The following is a 14,727-nucleotide window of genomic DNA, read 5'->3' as shown; positions in this document are numbered from 1 at the left end:
TAAGTATGCAAAATGAAATGGCTTTATTTTTACAGCTACACGCAAGGAAAAAGTATAGTATGGGGTCTTACCTGAATTCATTAGCAGCTTCAAGAAATACTCCAGTACCACTGAATTCTACACAAAGTAATCTCAAGCCAAAGAGCAGGTGGTAGATTTAAAGACTGGGTCACTGAAGCTGTGACCTTGACTCAGTGTAGAGGCACAAACCAGAAAGATAAGTTGGGTCTAGACAAAGAAGATTGGTATTTGGAGGATATTAGGAAGGAAGAAGGGACTAGAGGTATCTGCAGAAGGGAAAGGGTGACAAAAACAGGGTGGTAGAGAGGAGGTAAGTGTAGTTGGGCCAGGAAAGTACAGCCATATTGTCTGATTGATTGTGATTTTCCCCTTGAGGTGTGTCAGATTGTGAATGCTTAATGGGTATAGGTTCTGGTGAGGGCTTAAAAGGCCTCTCATCAGTATAGTTTTCTTTCTTGTAGTCCTATGATGAAACTGATATCACTTGTGAAAAGGAGCTATTCATAGAGAGACAGAGCAGGTGAGTCATGGGGAACAGCAAAGACTGCAGTAGGATGATCTTTACAGGAGTAGGGGGAGGGGGGAAAACAAGAAAGAGAAACCTGCCATCAGTATGTCCTTCTGAGCTCAAGCTTTCAGCTAATTTTTATGAATATTTTTCCTGCCCCTTGATATGATAACCATAGACAACTGTAGCTTTAATTTGTAATCGTAGGTGCAACAAATAAGATGCTTTGCTGCAGCATAGAAATAGAAAACAGTAAAGGCATTTTCACATCTGACATTAATTAGATTGGGGACATATTATTGCTAGTTTATGGACTGCATATTTGTTAGACCAGCAGTGTAAGAGAGATTGGGCTTACTTGTCACTTAACAAGAAGTATTTCGTGTTGTCTTATGAAAAACACCAGTGTATACTGTGCATGAGCAAAGGTCGGTGAGTTATTTTCAATAAACAGCTGTCAGCAGATTTTTGAAATGGTGAATTATGTCTGTGTCAGTTGTAGCTGGCAGAATACACACAAAGCTGTTCTGTGGAAAAGCTGTATCTCTGAAAAATAAATCATGAAGAATGTAATTGATAGTGAAATTATGGAACCTTTACCACAGTGGAAAGAATCAGCCAGCACCAGCATGGCAGTGGAAACATGGCTTGTGCTGTAATCAAATCTCTTGTATCTTAAAATTATTAGTGAAGTGTATACTTCCCTCACCACTTTAAAAACGAAACAATACTAAAAATAGCAAAGGGAGACACTGTTTCAGATCATTCATGACCATCTACAGCTGTAGTTCCTGTCTCAATATATAAGCAAATGTTAGTGTTACATTCTTACACATTTGATAAAATATGCGTGGCTACGACTGATACATATTTATTTTTATCTAAGAATGACTTTAAACGTTATTTAGCCTGCACTTGTTAGTACTGTTGTTTTGATTGAAGTTAAAAAGTGACAATCTGAAGGTAAATCCTTTAGCATTTAAGTGAAAAAATGGTCATAATTTCCTTTTATGATCACAGATTTTTCAAGATTAAAACCTTGCTAAAAGAATTAGTAATATGAAAGCTTGTCTTTGTTAAAAGAGCTGAATTCCCTGTGTCCAGCACCATTTTCTTCAGAAGTTCCAGTAACCATGGAGGCTTCTGATTTCCAGTAGCACATTTTCAGCTGGATGGGAAAGATTTCTTATTAACATGTGTTATGGCTGCATGATGGAAATATTTCAGTCAAGATGAGAATGGTCTGACACTTCCAGCCAAAAGTGTTGAGAATCAACTTCAGCGGGAGCAAAGTGTCATCATATAGGGTTAGGTGCAGCTTTTTATACATATAATTACATCTAACGTTTAGAGAAAGTCATATTTAAAGCCACATTTCACTGTTACGAAATGATATATGAAATGTCCTTCAAAAAAACTTGTCATGGAGATTTGAATTGGATTCATCCAGTTATGTTACTCTGTACTATTATAGAATGGTTTGGGTTGGAAGGGACTTAAAGATCATCTAGTTCCAACCCCCTGCCATGGGCAGGGACACTTGACACTAGATCAGGTTACTAAAAGCCCCATCCTGCCTGGCCTTGAACTCTTCCAGGGATGGGGCATCCAGGCATCAAGAACTTCTCTGAGCAATCTGTTCCAGTCCCTCACCACACCCATAGTAAATAACTTCTTCTTTCTTCCTTATCATCTGCTGCCTTTTCTTTTTGATCTAGATTTGGGTTCCCACAAGCGTTCTTGCACATGCTGTTTTACAGTCAGTATCCAGGTTCCCAATCACAGGTAAATTTTTAGGCAATAGGGAAAACTGTCAGAAGATAATAAAAAAAGTAGAACTATACTTTCTATTGAATCACTGTAGGCAAGCATCATTGTGAAAGGTAATGGTCACTGTTATTGCTATAATGGTGCCATCAAGTGCCCCAGATCAGTTGGAGGTGGTGGGACATGCAGCTACAGAAATTATAAGAGAAACATGCTGTCTGGAAGGTATACCTCTCCAGTGGAGGCTTTTATTGTTGGTGGCTGAAGGCTGTACCTCCATGTACTGCAGAATTTAGAGGTTATATGAAGGAACTGTGAAACCTCAGCTAAGCCTTTCTTTTGTGTTTGTTTCTAGATGAGGAATCTGACAGTGGATGGGCATTTTGGAACATGGTCGCAGTGGAAACCTTGCACCCACACTGACAGTGCCAGTGTTGGCTCCTGCCTCTGCAGGACACGTGTGTGTGACAGTCCTGCTCCTCAGTGTGGAGGCTGGCTGTGTGAAGGACCAACCATGGAGATTGCCAACTGTTCCAGGTACACAAAACAATCCCAAGTTCTATCATTTACGGTTTAAAAGTTTTATACTTAATCAGAATAGAACTTACCTTTTGAAATCTCATCTGCAATCCACTGATCCTGCTTTGTGCATGAAACAGCTCATAGCAATGGCCACAGCAAATAAGACATCAGAAGGTATCTCTCACACTTTGTGAGACAATGAGCCAGATGGCAAATAGTGGTTTCAAATGTTGTGTACTAAATAATATTGTCTTCAGCTAATTTTGACAAACTCTGAAAGAGAAAAAAAAAGAAAAAAAGATGAGGTAGTACCCAAAGTATGACACTTTTTCTCAATTCTTTAAGTCATAAGACTTATTTTTCTAGAAGTCAGAACTGTTTACTTTTTTGGAGGTCTCATGTCACTATTGTCTTCCCCCATTCTATCTTGGGAAAAATGTTTTCATTATATCTTTTGGTTGTATCATGGCATCTAGATCTTTTAACAGCCTGTATGCCACTCTCCAGCCACTCTTTTGTCTTCCTCAGGCACATAACAAGTCCCAGAGAAAAGTGAGAGCAGATCATTTCAAAGGGACTGAGAACACTGTATAATCTAAAATGCATTAGGAGTTCAGGTTTAAAACATTATATATACTTTAACTATAGGAGGAAACATATACTGGTGCATTCTGCTTATTTGCAGTGATTCTTCCTGCTTTTTGTCTCTTGTTTTGTTTTGTTTTGTTTTAAACAACAGAAGTACATCATGGTAGTGAATAAAATTTACCCTTCTGCACAAGATAACTGCAACCTCTGTAAGTGGAAATAGTCAAGTTTAGGGAAATTATTGAAAACATAACAATATAGTATGTAACGTCAGATCATGAGAACAGCAGAAAAGATAAGCATGCTGTGAGCTACTGGACAATCAAACAACAGCTATTTGCTGTCAGGTATAGAAGGGAATTTGGAACATGATTTGGGACTTGACTCATGTACTACCATTGGCAGTATTACACCACTGTTTTAACACCTTGCTTCTGTTAACACTGCTATATTACTAATTGATTCCAAGAATTTGGATATCCAGATATTTTGTTCATTTCACCACTTGGGTCAGACATTGCACTGATGGTGATCTTGTTTTTATGTCTGTGTTCATAGTGATAGCTGATTTTTTTTCCCCACAAGCTTTTTTTCTCTGTTATCGAATCTTATTTCCCTTATAATAAGAAGGAAGACATCAAGATGACTGAGATTTAATTTGGTAATATTTGTGATAAATTATTTGAATAATCTAATGTCATTTTTATTACTGGATTTAATTAGTTTTCCTTGTAAAAAAATATTTCAAAATCAAGCAAGGCAGTATTTTAACTTTTGCCTTTATGATGAAATCTTAAGAACTCATGTTTTAGTTTTATATTTCGTGATTTCTATTTGTCTTCTACCAATACAGAAACTGGAATCTAGCCGTCAAAAGGTTTTAGGAACTGCAGAAGTGCATAATTTTTTGCTTAGGACAGGGTATGAAATTCATTTTGAGATGTTTGGTCTACTATATTTTCTCCCAGGGTATATTAAAGAGAGATAGGAGTGTCCTTTCCAAAAGTTCACAAATGCATGGTACAGCTTGTGAATTCTGTTAGGTTTTTCTTTTTTTAACATTTCAAATAAGGTATTGGTGCCTTATCAGAGTGTCCAGTTGAAATTGTGAACTAATGCATTTTGATACTTGCTTATTACTCTTCTTCCTGTAGAATCACAGAATCATTTAAGTTGGAAAAGACCTTTAAGATCATTGAGTCCAACAGCAAACCTAACACTGCCAAACCCGCCACTAAACCATCTCTCTAAGAGCCATGTCTACATGTCTTTTAAATACCTCGAGGGATGGTGACTCAACCACTTCCCTAGGCTGCCTGTTCCAATGCTTGACAACCCTTTTGGTGAAGAAATTTTTCCTAATATCCAATTTAAACCTCCCCTGGTGCAACTTGAGGCCATTTCCTCTTGTCCTATCACTTGTTTGAAGAGACTGACACCCACTTTGCTACAACTTCCTTTCAGGTAACTGTAGAGGGTGATAAGGTCTCCCCTGGGCCACCTTTTTCTCCAAACTTTAATCACTTTCCTTTCAGAAGAGGTAGCAAAACTTGACACTTTAATCTTCCTGACAGAAGGACCCACAAATTGTAATTGGAACAGTATATAATTATAAGTTATCTTCAGAACTTTAATACAGGAATTTGCAGATGAAGTTTACCCAGAATAAAGTGACCAAAAGCAACTAATTAGCTTCATATCTTTGTACTTTACATCTTGTGTAACGGGGTCATTTTAGCAGTTGCTGATTACAAAGCATGGAATACGGAAGGATCGGTGCACCCTTATTGTATTTCGATATTCTCTAAGAAATACAACACAATGCAGTATTAATAACTTCTACAGGAATATTAATGGGCCAGATTCTGCTGTCAGTCACACCTAATCAGCCATTCGCTATGTATAACAGATGACAGAGCCTGAGCTTTTTGTTCTACCAGAAATGGAGGCTGGACACCATGGACTTCTTGGTCACCTTGTAGTACCACTTGTGGAATAGGCTTTCAAGTTCGTCAGCGTTCCTGCAGCAATCCAACCCCTCGACATGGAGGACGCGTCTGTGTGGGACAGAATCGTGAGGAGAGGCAAGCTATCTTTTTTCTACTGTCTGTTTTAATATCTTCTGCTCAGCTGTATTCCACAGGACATTTTCTCCTTTACCTGCCTTTTTTTTTTTCTCATCCCATTCCTTTCACTCTCTCTTTGACTTCACTGCTGCACAATAGCAGTATTCCCATTAGCAAGGCTGTGGCTCTGCAGCAGTTCCTTCATCTTTCAGTTAGCTGCAGCCCTCCTGAGCCAGCTGAGAGCTCCTGGTAGTGCCAGAGAATTGTGCTGAAGCAATGTGCTGCTGTCCCTTGAGACCCTGAAAATTGATTCTCCTTGAAAATTGATTGCAGTGTGTTTGAATTGTAACTCACCCAGCCTCAAGACCTGGAATTCAGAGCAAAATATAGTAAGGTCACAGCACTATGTTACTGATGCTGTGAGTTCATTTTTTTCTGTCTTAAATGAATTAAGCATCTATATAACATGAAAGGAAGTTTCAAGGGCTTTGTTTTATATTCAATAAATGTAGTACACCTTGAACTCAAATATCTTTTAGGAAGGTTTCAGGTTTTTCTTTTTTTTTTTTTTTTTTTTTTAAATTGTTTGTATATATATTAACCCCTGAGCAGATCAGGTCAGCTCAGATTTTGATTTCACCATCTACTGCTTTGGCACTGGGCTGGGTATTTTGTCACTGTCTCAGAATGTAAAGTTCAGGCCTCTGATTCCATTTTACATGCACCCTAATATCAGTAATTTGTAATTTGTGTGTTACAAATTTTAACAGAAATTAAACATTTATTTAAATCAAACTAGAATATATTCAGGTAAATCACAGCTTAGATGCATTATGATGTTTCCTGAGGCATGCCAAAAAGCTAGATAGCAGAAGACTGGTGTTGGTGTAAGAATTCGGTGTACTGTAGTCATCCATTCCAAGAGGTATATGTGGATACATTTCGTCTCAGTATGCACTTGCAGCCTACTTCAGCATTTCTGTATGGATGATTTAGTGTCCTATATTGTTGTTGGATGAATACAAGATTCAGTAACCTTTATTATGATGAGTTTCAGTGAAGGATTTAATTAAACACCAATTCTGGAATTTCTTCAGATTAAGAGATTCCATTGAAGGGAAGTTACATCACACATTCATGTATTAACAGATCATCAGGGACCTTGCTTTCTAACTCTAAATGTAAAAGATCAGTATCACAGAACATGTGAACACTTCTTGCTGTTTCAGAACCATGAGTATTTACTACTTCATCACAGAGGAGAGCATATTGTTGTTTTGTAAATTGCTTTCTGAAAATAGGTTGCCCAACCAAAAAGCCATCGGCACCAAATGTAGATTATATCTGCTGTTACGTAGCTCTGTCCCCAGCATGAATAGCACTTACTGATTTTCTTGAACTGAGAGGTCAGTCAACGGTAGGACACAATGAGACTGAATATAGAAGAGTTTAGCTTGGCTAACTTTTTTGTGATGGACTATGAATGTTAGTAGTCATTGTTCATCTTAAGTTTAACATGGAATGAAAGTCCAATAAGGAGTTTCAGAGAAATACAGAAAACAGTGAGAAATACTTCCATAATTATAGGTGAAAATGTCTGATATTAAGAAAAATGGGTGCACTAAAAAAGCCGTTACAAAATGGAAAGTGACACTTACAATGAGTTGAAATAATAGGAGCCTAGAAGGACTGAATTTTCCTATGTAACAGCTCTGAAGGACCAGCAGGCTTATGTTGCTTTACCATCATGGTCTGCAAGTTACTTGTCCTTTCCCTCTTTGTCCAGTTCAGCAGCAACCTGGGATGCGTGTGCCCGTGAGTTTACTGTAAGGTGCCTTTTTCTGTCGCGGTTCTTCTGCCACTGCTTCCTGTCCCCCTAAAACACGCTTCACTCCCACTGGCCATGCACCTTCCTCCCGCTCGTCTATTCCATCACGCGTGCTAATACTTTTAAATTATTGTTTTTTAAAGTGCTTCTAAAATTTACTTCCAGAAGGTGTGGTGCGTTAGGAAGTTGTCATATAGCTTGTAAAGCAGCTAGAGGAATAAGGCATCATTTCTTTGCCAGGATTTTTGTCAGTGTCAGGCCATGTGCTTGGATAAGTCTTTTCAGAGCTGTCAAAAAGCAGAAGGTTCTGGGAAACATGCCAACCAGGGCCCATCCCACCACCTCCAGCAGGAGAGTGGGACAAGCCTGGAGACTGTGGCCAGATCCAACCAAGAATCTGGATCATAGGTGATACCATGGCAGTGAGGCAGGTCTGAGGTCCAGCTGGGAAGCCAAGCCACTGGCCAGGGTTAGGATTGGGTGCAGTGGTCACTGCGTAGGTCTGTAGCAACAGGGCTAAGGCCAGAATCTGGTCCACACATTGAGATCTAGACCAAGGGGTTTATGGTGGGCCAGGGACGAGGCCGAGCACTTCTTCAGCAGCTTAGGCAGGGGTTGAAGGTCCCTGGCAGAGCTTAAATAGAGATCCTGGGCCCATGGGTGTGGGTAGAGGTCTCAGGTGAGGCTGGTTGGGGCCATTAGGGCTTCATGAGTGTCCCCAGGGCTCTGGCGGCTTGTAGGGAGTTTGGAGGGCAGTATTTACTTTTTGTATTTGGAGTACCAGCATTTACAGTAGTCCTAATTCACTGCTTTTCTCCAGTACCACTGGAGTTACATCTGCACCAAATGGAAACAGTTTCTTTGAGAACTGGGGTCAGTGCATTTAGCAGGCTGAGTAAATATTCCATGTGCAGTAACTGCTACAAAATTTACCTTGTTTTTTTCTCCAGAGTACCAGTAAACAGTTTCTCAGTTTTTTCTAATTTAAATTAATTGATGCTTATTAATAGTCTAATATTTTACTTTCTTAATGGCCCAGCTCATATGTAAAATGAATATATGTGTAGTCTTAGTAAAAATTAAAATTAGTTGGTTTACACCTTGTGTGCATTTGTTTTTATAAAAGTGCATGCTCATGTCACTTTCATGTGTTTAGGGGCATAAATAAGGGATTCAATTTCCACAGCCAACATCGTGACAAACATTGAAAAAGTTTTTCAACAAATGATGATTTCAGTAGAAGTCCAGTGCATAACTCCATAGAAAGCAAACACAGAAAAGGCAGTGTATAGCTGAAATAAATTCACCAAATGTGAATACATATTCAGTCTGAGAGTATTTGTTCACGCGTTAAGAGCTAAACGTTTGTCTAGGTTATGTTTGTTTTACCTCATGAAAGCCATGATCCTATCATGGTTAATGTATCAGACATCTCCATGCTTGCTGGTCATTCCCTTGAAATCAATGGCGATGATTGCCAATTTATTGTTGCAGGTAGGTTAAGCTGTTGCATGCTTTGCTGCTAAAGGGGTGTGGGGGGGAAACAGTTGAGAGATAGCAGCAGAGACGTATTACAAAGCAAATTTACCTTGTAGAAATAGGTCAAAAGAGTAGCCTATGCGCTTTTAGGTAGAATTTGGTGAGGGAGTAAAAATAGTATTTTAACAAAATGTGCTAATCAGGTAAAGTAATTTCCAGTGAAGGATAAAATACCCAGTAAAGGATAAGACTCCAGATGGAAGACATCCTGTTGAGTTCCTTAAGGGCTTAAAAATTTCTGATTTTTTCCTGTATGAGAAATATTCGCCAAAGCTGATGGAAAACTCTTTAGAATGAGTGAAAATATTTCTCCTCTCATTTCTGTGGAAGATATTGTGGATATGGGCTCATTAAGTCGACCGGTCTCCCTCCTATCTGTGCAGAAATGAGGGACATTAGAATGAGAATCCCTTGCTTTCAGTGAATGTAGTTATCTTTCATTACTAAGAAAAAAAGAAAAAAAAGCATCACAAATCAGAAGTTGAAAAATAAATTGGCTGCAGGTGTGGAATAAACATTTGAAAGTCCTGGAAATTTTGAGGTATGTAAGATTAGAAGCAGTACATTTTGTCACCTTTTTTTTTTTTTTTTTTTTTTTTTTTTCCCCCTGTACACAATCCTCAGCATATACTCAGAGCATTTGGGCTTGTTTCCATAAGTTTCCTCCTCCAAAGGAGGAACTGATGAGAGTCAAGTGCCTGCTCTTTGTAGCACGGCTTGTTTCTGAGCAGCGTGAACAAGCCTGGTCCCCTTCAGCAGAGCAGATCAAACACCACAAGGCTTTGGGCTTGCTTGCACTCCTGTGGCTGTCTTGTCTGTTGGGAATTGTGTGCTCCCCATTCTCCTTGCTCTCCCTGCTCCCTCCTCTTCCATGGAAACCCCTGGGAGCCCTGGCCCCCACCACCTTCCACAGTCTGCTGGGTGGGGATTTCTGTCAACTCAGCAATCTCAGTACAGTAAGACATGTGTGTGCATCATGTGTCTGCCTTCAATTAAAGGAATCCAGCATTCCCATCAACCTCAGTATAGTCTGTGCTTCCCAGTAAGTCCCCAGCTGGTAATCATGAATACCCATCACATAACAATATATGGCATTGGAATGGGCAGACAGTGATGAAGGTTTGTTTTTCTTAAGTACATTGCTAGTATAATATAGTTCAAAATTAAGAACTATGTGTTTAAATTAAATAGCACCTCCCTGTGGAATAAAAAAAGACACATTTTTAACTGTCATGCAGTTAGCCTACGTGGCAACACTGAAATAAATTGATGTTTTACTGAAGACTGAACTTCATAGGAACAAGAATAGTAATTCCAGTTGTACTGGAATTTCCTGGGGGGAGAAAAATTAAAAATAAAGAAAAAAAATAATTACTGTAGGAGCTAGTGGTTATGGACACAACTGGACAGAGAATGTTCTCCTTTCCTCCAGTATGACAATTTCTTTATTAGGGCATTTGAACTTGGAACCACTGCAAGAGGGAGCGGGAAGGGTCACTGTACAAACCCACATTTCTCAAGGCTGTTCTCCCTTCTGACCTCATTGCAGTTAGATTAGGGGAGAGGACAGTGGCTTCACAGATTCCAGTTTCTTGCATTGCATGTTTTGTTGAATTACTGTAAAATGTTAGCCCTGTGGGTCCTGAGAACAAAATTAAGAGGGGAAGACAGAGCAAAAGGGAAAAAGGGTTACTGAGTGACTTGAAATGCAGCCAAGAAGAGATATAATGAAACTTGGCTCAAAGCCCTGTGCTTTGCACAGCTTTCAAAGATCAATTGCAGGGATGTCTCTAGCTGTGAAACATACCTGATGTTTTCGGAAGCTGGCTGGCAGAAAAGAAAATAAGATTCTACTTGTATGCTGTGTTGTTGGGGTTTCTTTTTTCTTTTCCTGGGGGAAAAAAAAAAAAAAAAAAAAAAAAAAGAAGGAAAATTTGACACTCTCTTCCCTTTTTTTTTTTTTTTTTAAAGTATCCTAAATTGAAGTTAAGTAGCTTGCATAGACATTTTAGGGCTTTTTTCTCGTTTCATCTTGTAGTTTCAACTGCATCTTTAAATGCCATTGGTTAACAGAATTGCCAGCCTTTGAAGTGCTTGCTGTGTCAGTTGTTAGATTTCTTTTCTGTCTTCTGCTCAAGTGAGGGAGCAGGTGACAGGGCACAATGACACTCAAAGAGGCACTGCATAGTGTCAGGAGTCTCATCTAAGTGAGATTTGTCACACCTAACTTAAGGTGTCCACAAATATGAGCGCTTATGTTTGAGTCAGGTGTCTGAACTTCCATTAGTCTGTAGAAGTCAAGTCAATACAGGCTGTGGTAAACAGAGTGATTTGTCTCCTTCTACTGTATATTTCTAAATTTGCTCAAATTAATCATTCTAGTCTCCTTAGCTTGTATTGACAAAATTTTCATTGGCTGTAATGGGAGCTTAGATGGCCTCCCACACAGCCTTTACAGTCAACGGACAGAAATCCTATATTGAGGGCTGTATTTGTATGACCTACAGTAGTCATTTGCTTTCATGTGACATAAATCATAGAATCATAGGATCATTTAGGCTGGAAAAGACCTTTAGGTTCATCAAGTCCAACCATGTTCTTAAAAGGGCTGTTTCTTTCCATGAATTGCTGCTCAAGTTTAGATGACTACTTCATTTATAGACAGCTACACTGTACATACCTATATTTTAAGGTGAGTCCCATGCTTAATTTTACTTCTAGTGTGGCTGAATATTGGTAATTCTCAACTTCATGGCAGGCTTGCTTTATCCTGTGTGTGTCCCTCGAACGAACTTAGCACATTTCCATTAAGAACTAATTAAATTATACAAAATATGTACTAATTTGACTAAATAAATGGTGATGTTACACCTATGTTTCATTGGGTACACATTCTCAACAAATGATCACAGAGACAAACTATCACAAACATTCACATAAATGACTGCATGTGACAAAGGATGTGTGCAGCTGTTGGAGTTTTGGGGGAAGAATATCCAGGCACAGAACATTCCTATGCATCTTTAGTGATGGAATAATGTGAATTGTGAATTGCAAATATAGAACATGCAGGAGGGGGAAAAAAAGTAGTTTATGTATAAGCTACTGTTGAAAAACATTCACCTAAATCATGCCCTGAAGAATTCTGAGATAGCAGATTCATGAATGTTGAGCATTTGGGGTTTTTTTTCCTCAGTTTAATGGTAAACAGCAGGTGAGGTCAATACAAGCTGTTAATACTTTCCTTAACTATATAGAAACACAAAACTAGATGTCACTACCCTATTTACCCCACGCTCGAGTTTTTAAATTTTTGTGGAGCTGCTCAGACCTAAGGAGAAATTCTGAATCATAGACTGCAGCATATGTGATAAACCTACTTTTGTATATTACATACACAAATAACATTTTTTTCCCATGAAATTCTGAATGTGCAGATTCCCTTGTAATGAAGAATTAGAGCTTGAGGATCTTGGGGCTTTCTGGAAAAAAAAAAAAAATAAAGTGGTTGTAGTTATTCTGGTTGAAAATGACAAGTTTATACTGTCGTTTGTCTTTTTGTAGAATATGAATTACTGAAGCATAAGAATCAGTTTTCATTGCAGGAGAGAGTGAAATGATGGAAACTTGTTAGAAGGGCAAGAAGACAGTGAGTTTTGAATGGCTGGTGTAAAAAATGAGGAAATATTGTAACAGATTTGTTTGTTCACGACAGTCAGTAGTTGGAACAAGAGCCATCCAGCTGCATCCATAAAATATTAGAGCACTCCTTCAGGGTTGTGTTTTCTGAGTATCTGTTGTAGCTTTGCTTTATCTGAAATAACAACTTGGTCTCTTTAAGAGCCCCAGTCACACTTGCTGGTGGCCCAAATCCTTTGGACCTGTGTAGAGGGTCCTTACTAAGCAGCATATGCTCCAGCTAGAGTTGTTGTACGGCGCACTCAAAAAATCAGGAACCTTAGGGTTTTAAAAAAGATGAAAAAACTCACTAAAACTTGGCACCCTCCCACATATCTCAATTCTTGTTATAATAATGGCAGCTCAGTAGCAAAATATTCCTGCTTCCCTCAAGAACTTAGTAGGCCTCTGAAGCAGTTTGCCACTCACTGGGAAATCCTTCAAAGATTATCGTAGCTAAAAGCACCCTTTAAAAGGTAAAGTAATAACATTATGAGAGCAGTACAGTTCTTTATGCTTAGAATGAATGTTTTAGCTTTTGTTTTACCCATAAATGTGGAGACACTGTGGAAAACAAAAAGCAAGTTTAGATCTCTGAAAAGGAGAGAGGGAGCCTAATCGATGCTTAGCTGGAGACTGATAAAAGACAGCATGCTTGCATAAATGGTTGCCTTCCATTTGGATGACTCACTTCTGCCCCAGATGTATAGCCACAACTGTTTTTAATAAAGTAGTTGTCAACCTTACTTACGTGCTCACAGTACAATAGCATGGTTGTATTGCATGGTTTGTATAAAGGCACTGAATAAAGCAAACAAATGCTTCACCCACGCAATTGCAGCCAAAAATAAAATCTCAAATGTTTAAACACTCTGTGCAGTGTGACAACTGTTAGTTCAGTGCGTTATGAATAGAGAGGGGGCCCTTGTATAAAATATTTCCCTGTACAAACATCTGTCTGAATAAGGCAAATTAGGGACTTTGGGGGGAGATCTTGTCTTGGTACTAAATAGGTTTTTTTTCCTCCTTGTTTGCCTCTTCTCACAGGTACTGCAATGAGCATTTGTTGTGCCCACCTCATGTGTTTTGGACAGGCTGGGGTCCGTGGGAGCGCTGCACTGCTCAGTGTGGAGGAGGGATCCAGGCACGGCGTAGGACATGTGAAAATGGTCCTGACTGTCCTGGCTGCAGTGTGGTAAGTAATTCTCAGCTTTACCTTTAGCAAATATCTACAGCCGTATGCCAAGGATGTCTCTGTCCATAGGGCATCTGTGTATCTCTGTATGTTCTGCACCTAATGTGAACACCACATGTGGTCACCAGAGTGTGTTTGTCTCCATGTTCCTCATGTATGCTGAAATTCACACAGTTTATCAGTCAGAAATGTATATTAAGCTTTTTCACAATATCATTTAGAATATGAGCTTCCTGAGCCAAGGTTGATGCAGATGTGGATGTGTCCTTGGCATGTTTATAGTGTTTTTTATTTTTATCACCAGAGTACATAGGAACTCTAGCTATGAGCTCAGGACTCCAGTGTATCAGGTCCTGTACAGCACAGAAAAGATAAGTTTATAATCAAAATACATAAGAGGTCAGTAAGTGAACACAGGGAACCACTGGGAAGTGCTGAAGGAAGCTTGAATAGTGATAGTGATCTTAGCATAGCAGCAGCAGAGCAGGTGTCAGGCTTTGAAGCTACGGTGGGATAATTTTGAATGAAGTACTTTATGGATACCCAATTTATGGATACATATGGGAAAGCATATAAGGTTTTTTTCCTGTACCTGAACAAATATAGGTGGTAGGTTTCATGTAATGGGAACATCAAAATAGGAATTGCTTTCTTAAAGGTGAATGAGGTGATGCACAGTGGTATAGGGGTGAAGGAGAAAAACATAGCAGACACATGTAGAGAGCAGGGTGACACATTCACTGCAGTACACTGGGAAGATAACCTTAGTATGAGTATTCCTGAATAGATAACACTATCAAAGCCAGAGGAAAGAATATTATTGCAGGACAATGAGAAACTGAAGGGAAGTCTTAGCAAGTGTAGGTGAACGTCAGAAGATGAACCTTGGGGTGCTGTTTCATGATAATTTGAAATCTAGTGGTAGATTGTCACTGAAGGGGGAATTATGTAGAAAGCATAACCTGGTTGAAAGCTTCAAGTGGGCAAACTGCAGAAGACAGTTTCTGCAGGTGAA

General features: G+C 39.1%; 1 protein-coding gene across 5 annotated transcripts in view; it reads left to right on the top strand.

Annotated features, from left to right (window-relative positions):
• Positions 1-14,727, top strand: part of SEMA5A (semaphorin 5A) — a 350,500-nt gene that overhangs the window by 257,004 nt on the left and 78,769 nt on the right. For all 5 annotated transcript variants that reach the window (XM_027789946.2, XM_055799844.1, XM_027789947.2 and 2 more), the window contains exons 14-16: positions 2,652-2,833; positions 5,347-5,490; positions 13,565-13,712. In XM_027789946.2, the coding sequence (XP_027645747.1) occupies positions 2,652-2,833; positions 5,347-5,490; positions 13,565-13,712 (474 nt within the window). The remainder of the gene's footprint in view (positions 1-2,651; positions 2,834-5,346; positions 5,491-13,564; positions 13,713-14,727) is intronic.

Source organism: Falco peregrinus, chromosome 3 (assembly GCF_023634155.1).
Source record: "Falco peregrinus isolate bFalPer1 chromosome 3, bFalPer1.pri, whole genome shotgun sequence".
Lineage (NCBI taxonomy): Eukaryota > Metazoa > Chordata > Aves > Falconiformes > Falconidae > Falco > Falco peregrinus.
This window is presented reverse-complemented; position numbering and strand designations above follow the sequence as displayed.